We start from the raw sequence: 9,810 nt of genomic DNA on the forward strand, positions 1-9,810 counted from the left end.
TGTCAAATTTCCTCTTTGTGTTTCCTTGTTAAGTGTTTCCCTGTTGAGCTTTTAAATACATTTTTTGCACATTTTCTGATTACAGCAAGAACACCCTAATCTCTTAACCTGACTATCAAGACAGACTTAAAAAAATGTGAACCTGTTTTAAGTGATTGACTTTTTTCCCCCTTTGTCAAGAAACATCAGTTCATGTTTTAATATTGAGTTTAAGGATAAAGCTGGTGATGTTCAGTAATTTGGTAACTGATAATAAATCCCATGAAAAGCCTGAAACCAACAATCTGTTAGTCTATGTCTCAATACTTTATGCCTCTCCAGCTTCACTGTGGCTCTCAGTCATAAGCCCCCTGGTTCTTTCTGAATACATAAATCTTTATAAATGGGATCTGCGAACCTGTACCCAGAGACATGATCCCTTCCTCGTGTGACTCCAGTGAAACAATCAGAAGTCAAAATCCACAATAGGCATTTTATTAAAATAGACATTAAAAAATCTGAACCTATTATTGAAGTACAGCTAAATGCACGAGTCCATATACACAAATCCATGACTGGTGTCAGATGAAGTCCCAGCTTTGACCGACACTGGTGGATTTGCAGGTAGTCACCATCACGATTCCTCTTACTATTGTCAAACATTTTCCTGATGAGGGGTTCTTCAGATGTGTCTGAAAGCAACAACAACAATGTCAACTTTCAATACAGAACCTTCCGGTATGTTTTAGAGGTTTTAGATTTTTAGATTTAGAAACTGTGAAACAAACTTAGAGGTAGAATGACAAGAATGAGGAAATAAAAAAGTAGTAGTAAGTATTTCCTTGTGCAACTGCAGACAGTGGTGTAAGATGAGTTGCTGAAATGGTTGCTGTAGAAATGTGGGTAATACCTGTGTGAAGATCCATACTTGTTCAGGGGTGGCTTTGGTTACTTTCCCCCTCAGCTGACACCGTTCTAGAGACACCAGAGCTCTTCCAGGGGTCGCATGTAAACACAACTCAAACATGCCAGTGCTGAGCCGTAGCTCTTTCTGGGATGTGTACTCAAAATGCTGAAAGTTACACAGACAAACACAGTATTTAAGAAGCGTAAGATACTCTAATGTTTAATCTCATTATCAGCAGTACTGTAGCTTATGTTGATCTAACACAGTGGTTCCCAACTTTTTGTTATATGAGGTTTCATTACCAGTTGTGAGCAGTTCAACCAAATCATAGTTTTTAGAGTCCAGAAGAGTTTAACATATCTGAACACAATTTCTCATCCTTTATTCATGCGGTGACTCCTTAGATTGGAGGGGTCTCAGCCTCCAGGTTGGGAACCACTGATATAACAGAAGTAGCTGACATACCTGCGCTGCACATTCACTGTTGCATTTTAACATTTTAACTGGTTTCACTTTCTTAGTTTTCTTTTTCACATGCAGACAGCACCTCCAACCAGTGTTTTGCAACTGCAGAAAAAAATATAACACAACATCCAACAGCAATTAACAAACAAAATGTTAAAGATGCTTTTTTGGCAAACGTGAATAACTATGTAATATATTGAACTATGTTTTATTGAAAACAATTCTTGATTGTTCATCAATATGCAGTAATATCCATTTATAAGCAGTTCTTTTTTAACCCCACACTCTTATATATCTTACTTTAGGCTGAAATAAACAACAATAATCCTATTTAATATTAGGGGGGATCCTTATGTCCTTCAGAAAGAAGGACAGCACTGAAGAAAAGCTTGCCTCTTGAAATTGGCATGTTTGGCTTCATGCAGTATGTATTTTAAGGCATTGTAAATATGCAATGATAAAAATCAAATAGACAAATAGACTGACCACTGAGGCAGACGTATTACCACCTTACTTCTTAAAGAGCATAAGACTGAAAGTTGAGACCTTAGTTGATATGATTTTTGTAATAAAACAAAACTCCCTCAGGCTTATAACATTCATATTTTATGCGTATTGTAAATTAAAAATGTTTAAGGACCACACACTGTAATATCTTATAAAAGATGATCAAATGTTGATAAAGTAGATTACCTGTCCGTGTATGACAGGCCTGATGTCAGGCACGTAGGCCTCTGGGTAAATATTCTTCAGGTACCAAGAGAAGTTCCTGCACTTTAATCTCTCTCTGAGTTTATGACGTGCAGTAATATTTCCAAATAAATTCTGAGAAGAAAAGGATAACATAAAAGTAACATATCGTGAGGTAGGCCAGTATCATAAATGTGAAATGACTGACTCATAGTCTACTGTAAAATTGAACAACCCAACCTCTTTAAATATGTAAGCAGCCTTTCTATTTGCACGATAGAGGATCCATTTGTAGTCGTCCATCCAGACCTCGGCCAAGCGGACCAGGTTGCGGGTGATCGCAGAGACACCTTTGGGGAAAGTGTGGGGGCTTTTTGTGCGGAAAATGTGCCCTACAACAGAACAAGGAATAATCTCCAGCTGACCTCCACATTGCCAGACCTACAATAAACAGACACACATTACAAGGTTACTGAAGCTGCAAAGTGCACTATATGTACAGTATATATGTGTCTGAAAAGCTGAAGACCTCTTACCCTGAAAGACATTTCCAAATTCTCCCCTCCCCAGAACTCCATCTGGTCATCATAACTCCCAATATGCTCAAAGTATGATTTGGATATAGAGAAAAGACCACCAGCAAAGGTAGGGGTTCTACAAAATTAGACATAAACCATCGTCACTATCAATGACTATTAGGGCTCATGGTTGAAGTGAGATGTAGAAGAAATAAAACTGATTTTCTGCCATGGCAGTTTTTGCTATTCATTTCATCCATTCATCTACTTAGGTTCATAACATGCAGTAATTGGTTTACATTAATGTAAGGAAGAAAGGGATGATTTAAAAAAAAATGGTACAGCATCATGATATAAGATATAAATGACCATAACTAAGTGATTATGAGTCTGATTCGGATAAAATTCTGCAAAATTCCTCCTTGCACAAAGCAAAATCCAGATGCATATTAAATACTTTATTTTAAAAGTAACAAATTCAGATGATCCAAACAGGATTATACAGCTTTGATGTAGGTGCTATCTGGATCTACAATATATGCATGTGTATTTGTATTTACCGGATAGGCTGTGTTTCCTTCTGCCTTTGCTCCTCCTCCTCTTCAGGGACAATCTCCCATCCAAATTTGAGATTCCAGTCAAAATTCCCTCGAATGTGATAGGGTTCATGATGTGGTTTACTAAACTTTAGGTTATCTCGGTCAATAATGGTGATTTTTGGGCTCACCACAGCAGTAGGCTTTTCTGCTATCCGAGCTAAAAGAGGCTCCAACCATCCAGGGAAGCATTCACCTGAGCAGGAATGTAGAGGATAGGAGCGACATTTGTCAGTCAGTTAAAAAGGTTTTCACAGTGCAGGGTGTTGCTATAGTTATATGGGTCAAATGTGGTGACTCTTGGCCCTCCTATTGTTTTTTATTTGTTACCTTCCAACTATTAACATCTACTGTGTGCTCTAAAACCTTCGGAAAAACAACTTTAAACAACACCTTGGACACCTGTCCAAAATCTATTACAAAAACAAACAATTGAATGTTGCATGAAAATAATGGCAAGCATTGCATTATGGGATACATACAATGGGAGTCCAGGAAGGTGAGGACCTTTCCTTGTGCAGCCTGTGCCCCCAACAGTCTGGCTGTGATTAAGCCTTTTCTCTCTCTCTGACGTAACACATGCACTATATTCAGCTGCTGCACATATTCATCCAAGCGAGTCTTCAAGTGATCTAGTAAATGATGGGAGGGAGGAATCCAAATAAGTTATTGTAGCTTTAGAGCAACAAATGTTATCAGGCCAACAGACTAAAATAGTGAGAGAATCTTTACTGTATATGCAGCTCTATGAAGCTCTCACCATCTGTGCTGGCATCATCCACCAGTAAGATCTCTGTGAGCAGGGCAGCAGGAGCTGTGTGTAAGACACTGTAGACGGTCCGCAGCAGAGTGGACCAGGCCTCATTATGAAACACGATGATCACGCTGGTGGTGGGGAGGCCAGGACAATGGCAAAACTTCTGTTCCAAGCAACTGTCAGGACCAAACTGAAAGTTAAAGGATGGTTCACAGTTGTAAAAATCTGTCTTAAAACAGTCAGGTGCCCAAATGAATACTGAAATATATTTTTCTTGCCATAATAATTTCAGCTGTGCATACTGATCCCTTTATAGCTCATACTGAGCCATTTACAATATAAGTGATGGTGGCCAAAATACACAAGACTCCATTTGTGCAAAAATGCACTGAAAAGTTTATCTGAAGCTAATATGTAGGGCCAGCCGTCCAAATTACAGTAGTCAATCAAGCAGATATATTTCAACTTTAGTCTTTTTAGTGCCAAAGTCCCTCTTTTTGTTACTATACTTCCATCGCAGCTCAACAGAGAAACACAAGGAGAGAATTTGATGCTAAAAATCTAAAGATTTGTCAGATATCCACTTAATATGACTAACTCAGACTTCTGAACCCTCATTAAAGCTTTAGATGAACTGTGTATTTTGTCCCCCATCACTTACATTTGAAGCACAGCCAGTACGAACAGGAGTAATGATTACAGCAAGGAAAGCCTCTTTCAGTGTTCATTTGGGCATCTAACTGATGTTATGTTTTAATTATTATCAGCTGCTGCTATGTGTAGTTATTTATCAATTTGCTGTACTACATGTACATGGCTAAAAAAAAAAAAAAAAAAAAAAAAAACTACAACAGTCATAATCTATTGTGGCTATGGATGTAATAGTGCTCATTTGTGGGCAACACCAAAATAATGTTTCATAACAATCAGTATTAGTTGTTTTATGAGACTATAACTAATCATAACTCAGGTTTAGTCTAATATTCAGGACAAACAAGCCACGATTTAGAGTTCAGGACAACTGCTAGTAACTCAGGACTGTCCTGATTTTTTGGGAAGTCACCCTAGTTGTGACTTCTCTTCTGCAGAGATACTGAACAATGGGTTTACTCACTCTGGGTGTCGAGTGTCTTTCCCCAGATCACGGTGCACGGAGATATGATCACTGGCAAACTGGTTGAACTGGTTTTTAATGAATCCACGTAACTTCTCTTTTTGCTCCTCAGAAGTCATCCAGCTTGACACGAAGGCTTTACCATTTGCGCCCGGTGCCCTGGGATCCTGGAGAGGCCTCTGAAGGTGAGGCTTGAGTTCCTGTTTACTGTAAAATCCAGGTTGACCACAGGCATGATGGTTTGATGATTGTGGCAATGCTTTGTACATGTTGTGTAAATTGTAAATTAAAAGCAGAAAGCAGGAAGCTGCAACCTTTACTGGAAGGCTGAGTCGACAAAAATGCATGGCATGCAGAAGGAAGGACTGGCCTGAAATAAAGCTGAAAAGAGATTTATCAGCACAGAAAGCATAAAAAACTTTATAAAAGTACTGAATCTAAAAATAATGAAATAATGAAAACACTGATCAGCCAGCAACTCAGACACCAATTTAAGGTCATTCATTTTTTGCTGGCGTGACAATTATTTGCTGGTTTACAATTCTAATTACCATGACAGTTTTCCTTGTGCTAATATGTCGACATTTCTTCAAACCAGACACCTGAAGACCATCTGTATCTATGTGATGAATGTACAATTTTGACAAATACAGCACTCATAAATACAAACGATACCCATACCAGTAGATTTGTGTGTTTCTTTCTTTTATATGAGACGTAAAATGTAAAATTAATATACAAAGAAATGTAATAATTTATGAGTTCAAATTATAGACACATCCCCCTCCTCCTGTTTGCTTTAGGTCTACTGTAAAATTGAAAAATATATATGTTGAAAAATGAATAATTAATTGGTTTTGTGTATTATTTTTAAATGCACCACACAATGTTTGTTTATTTTGCTTTACATGACTATAGATACAGGCTTCATATAACATTATACTAGTGTTGTGTACATCGCACATGTTTTGTAATTTAAATATGTAATGATACGGTACTTATATTTTACATTTACATTTTATAATATAAACAACAAAAATCACACATAAACATAACAGTACTATATACAGTGCTATGTATCTGTCACATATTTTATAAATTGTTTAAAAACGTTTTTAAATCAGTACTTACAATACTTTGGCTGCAAGACATGAACACGACCTTCCACTGATGTTCTTGTTTCCTTGTGGCACTTCTCTTTCAGTCGTGACGGAAATTCTGCTCAGGCGTTCATACAAAATGCTGGTAGCCCAGCTGGTGTGTGTCCGTTAAACGATAACAGGAAGAACAATTAAACCTGACAGCAAAATGGTCTGTGGTTGTGCTCAGTCCACAACTGTAGTTCCTCTGCCAGGCATAGGCCTACACATCATATAAATTATTCACATTAGAGGTTATAATAGCTTCATATTTTCTCAAGTCTTTCTTAAAACAAGAGTCTGCCAATGGAAGTGATCTACCAATAATATAATCCCAACATGTTTCTGAGGTGTCAGACACATAAGGTCTTTTTAGTTCAGAATTTCCAATTTCCACAACAAATTCATCCAGAGCTACAAATAAAATAAAACAGGATAAGTAGCACAAATAATTTGATCTTATAAAAACAGTACTTTTTATAGATAGACAGATAGTCAAACTACTGAAGCCTCATATTATTATCAGAAAACTTCGTATTTTTGTCACCTGTATAAGAAATGCATTATAATGGCCATTTGGAGTAATGAATTATTACAGCAGGCAAGAACAGTTAGGCACATGACTAGACTTGAAAAATAGTTAACCTAACCCTTCATGGTAAGATTTCCAACTGGTAGCTAAAACACTGATAAAACTTGACCAAATATCAAATAAATTGTGTGATTAAAGGTGAAATTAGGATGTAGAATTTAAGATATTTTCACAGCCCCAGTTAGATACAGATTGTCAGCCACAAAGAGTCATATAAAGCCAATTATTTCACAAATTAATGTGAGTATATGAGTAAATAAATTATATACAGTGTATGGTTGAAACCATAGACTGTACAGACAATAGTATACGTGTATTAAAAGATAATTTAAATGATGCTGTAATCACAAACACAATAAAATATCCTCATACAGTTCCACCTGAACATGTTATAAAATGTTGAAGCCAAGTGCCCACTAATGATGGGGTCAAGTTCAAGTTGACTCCACTGAGCTTCAACATCAAAATGGAGATTGTGTTTGGGAAACATCATGACACGGTCTGATGGCATTGCATTTGTGAGAAGTTAGACATGTTCCACATAACCTCACTGTACACTCTAACTTACTCTAACTCTGTTAAGTACAAAGGGATCTATTTCAAAGACTAATGTAAAAAGGGTAGGTGTTATAAGTTAATCATTTAGTGTATTATTTATTCCCTTTTGGTTTGTCACAATTTCTAAGGTAGACAAAGAAAACAAGGATATATGATTATTTACTTTATTTATACATGTGTAATATGTACCCACTCACTGCTATCTTGTTTCCATTTCTTCTTTAATTCTGTTTTGACATGACATCATTAAGACCACTAATGAGACAAACACGAGAAGCAGAAACAGGAACAAGCAGAGTGCAGGTGCGAGGAGTTTATGGATGTGCACGGGCCTCCTTATTATTACATAAATTTAAAAAAACCTATATTTCACTGCATATCAAATGGCTTTGTTTATGAAATCACAACTATTCTACAATATGAAGCAAATGCAGCAGCTCTGCTTTACTTTTAGGAATAACACTCCCTATAAGTCAAGGCACTCAAGACAATGGTCTAATAGAAAGCCCACTCTGGTGGAAGATGAAGTACACCACACCAGTAAACTGAAATATGTATCATAAAGATTCCTTTGGTGACCCATATCTCCTTTTAATGTCTGGAAATGTTACGGCGCAGATGTGTCTGAATACTCACTGTTACTCTAGTCTTCCCACTGCACCAGAAGGAAGGTCTTATTTGGATGGTTGTTCTTGGCTCTGTACTCAAGCACATTGGATATGGAATTAAAGTGCTGATTTTTTTAGCTTTGAGTGTGATTATGTCAACATCAAATGAACTAAAATTGTACCCTTTTAAAGGGATGTATCATGCATATTTCCAGGTACCCAAATACAGACGCTTTAAAATACTCTACATATATAGCTACATATACATGTGGTGGGGTCCAAAAGTCTAAGATCATTTTCCTGTTTACTTGAATGCTACATTATGGCAGTCTTCATCTTATAAACTACTGGTGAGGATCCTCCACACATGTGCTCTCAGCAGGAGTCCACTGATGACAATGCATGCAAAGAGAGATTTTTATTGTGTGCTGTACAAAAGCACAATACATTAATAAATACAATATATTTACACAGGTATCAATTTTACATCAGCACCAGTCTGTCCTACAACAAATAAGTATATTTAAAACCATAAATAAAGCCCTGCTTCAAAAAAACTAAATTTCAACATCTGATAAAAAATGGTTTGTAACAACACAAATAGAGCTGTCTGGTGCATGCACTCTGTAACAGTGAAACACTGTCTCTCTGTGGTGACAGAAGAGGCATTTTTCCTCTACAGCAGCATTAATAACAGAGACAAAGGAGTTCACCGCTACAGTGAGTGGGAGAGAAAGAGAGAGAGAGAGAAAGAGAAAGAGAGAGAGAGAGAGAGAGAGAGAGAGAGAGAGAGAGAGAGAGAGAGAGAGAGAGAGAGAGAGAAAGAGAGAGAGAGATCCTCAGGCCGTTCCAGCTCCTGTCTCTGCCCGTCACTGGCCTTTCGGTGTAACAGAGTGAAGGCTGTATTTATATGAGCATACTGCAAGTTTTGAGTGAAGTTTTCCTCAGCTAAGCAAAATCAGTTTTAGTTTGTTTTTCTTTTCATTTTTATGTCGATAAAGATCTATTGCTGGTTGCACGGTGTAGATAGATAATCTCATTTTAGCCTGAGTCTTCCTCCTACAAACTTTCCTTATCACTTCCTCATGGTAATACTTTAACATGCCCTGAAAAAGACAGCAAATGACTGATTTGTCCATGTTCTTTGTTATAGTCACATTATCTCAGATAGAATGTATAAAGCCTTCGGTTTCAATTTGTAGTCTTAAGAAAAGTGGTGTGATAAAGGTTACGGAAATGTTACTACTGTCTGTGATTTATGTGACCTGCAAATTATCTGCTTATCACCAGCTGGCACCTGCTCCCATCCATTTGCTGTAACAGCAACAGGTGTCCCATTGTATCCTCCACAGTTTGGATATTAAGTTGTTCTGTGTCTCCAACGTCATTTCATTGAGAACCAATAACCTGTGCAGCATTGTGAATTGATACAATTGATCAATTAAACATGTTTGCAGTTATCTGGGTTCTCCTTTTTGAGAGAAAGAAAGAATATGACGCTCCACTAAACTGGAAAAATCTTGCTTATTCTGGCAAGAAAGTCTTAAAACATATAGGAAAGCCCTTTGTAATGCCAGAGCTGCCTATTACTTGTCATTAATAGTTTTGATTTTTAAGTCAAAACTCTATTGATCCATGTGTTCCTGTAGCTCTCAGTAGTGACAACTTCATGAGTTTCTTAAATGATAAGACTGTCAGAGACTAAATAAATCATCTACTGCCCTCGATAGGCACTGATTTATCCTCAAACACAGGAAACTTAGAAACCGCTGTCAAACCTGATTTATATTTAGACTCTTTTTCTCCAACTGACCTTACACAATGTACTTCAATGATTACGTCATCCAATCCATCCACCTGTCTCTTAGACCTGATCCCAACTACGCC

General features: G+C 37.2%; 1 protein-coding gene across 1 annotated transcript; it reads right to left on the reverse strand.

Annotated features, from left to right (window-relative positions):
* Positions 1-560: 560 nt before the first annotated feature.
* Positions 561-5,295, reverse strand: LOC128357665 (polypeptide N-acetylgalactosaminyltransferase 6-like). The gene is made up of 10 exons (XM_053318033.1): positions 5,027-5,295; positions 3,916-4,088; positions 3,638-3,787; positions 3,120-3,351; positions 2,578-2,695; positions 2,282-2,482; positions 2,045-2,176; positions 1,352-1,453; positions 890-1,051; positions 561-671 (listed from the first exon to the last, which is right to left on the reverse strand). Exons 1-10 carry the CDS (start codon positions 5,293-5,295, stop codon positions 561-563), a joined length of 1,650 nt encoding a protein of 549 aa, XP_053174008.1.
* Between the last annotated feature and the right edge of the window lie 4,515 nt (positions 5,296-9,810).

The sequence above is a fragment of the Scomber japonicus genome, chromosome 4 (genome assembly GCF_027409825.1).
Source record: "Scomber japonicus isolate fScoJap1 chromosome 4, fScoJap1.pri, whole genome shotgun sequence".
Taxonomy (NCBI): Eukaryota; Metazoa; Chordata; class Actinopteri; order Scombriformes; family Scombridae; genus Scomber; species Scomber japonicus.

Excerpts from the sequence above, each read along its gene's own strand:
- LOC128357665 (XM_053318033.1), bottom strand. The coding sequence starts at position 5,295 with ATGTACAAAGCATTGCCACAATCATCAAACCATCATGCCTGTGGTCAA. Across the intron at positions 3,352-3,637 it reads CACCTTCCTGGACTCCCATT|GTGAATGCTTCCCTGGATGG; the intron begins GTATGTATCCCA and ends ATTCCTGCTCAG. Across the intron at positions 2,483-2,577 it reads ATTTGGAAATGTCTTTCAGG|GTCTGGCAATGTGGAGGTCA; the intron begins GTAAGAGGTCTT and ends TGTTTATTGTAG.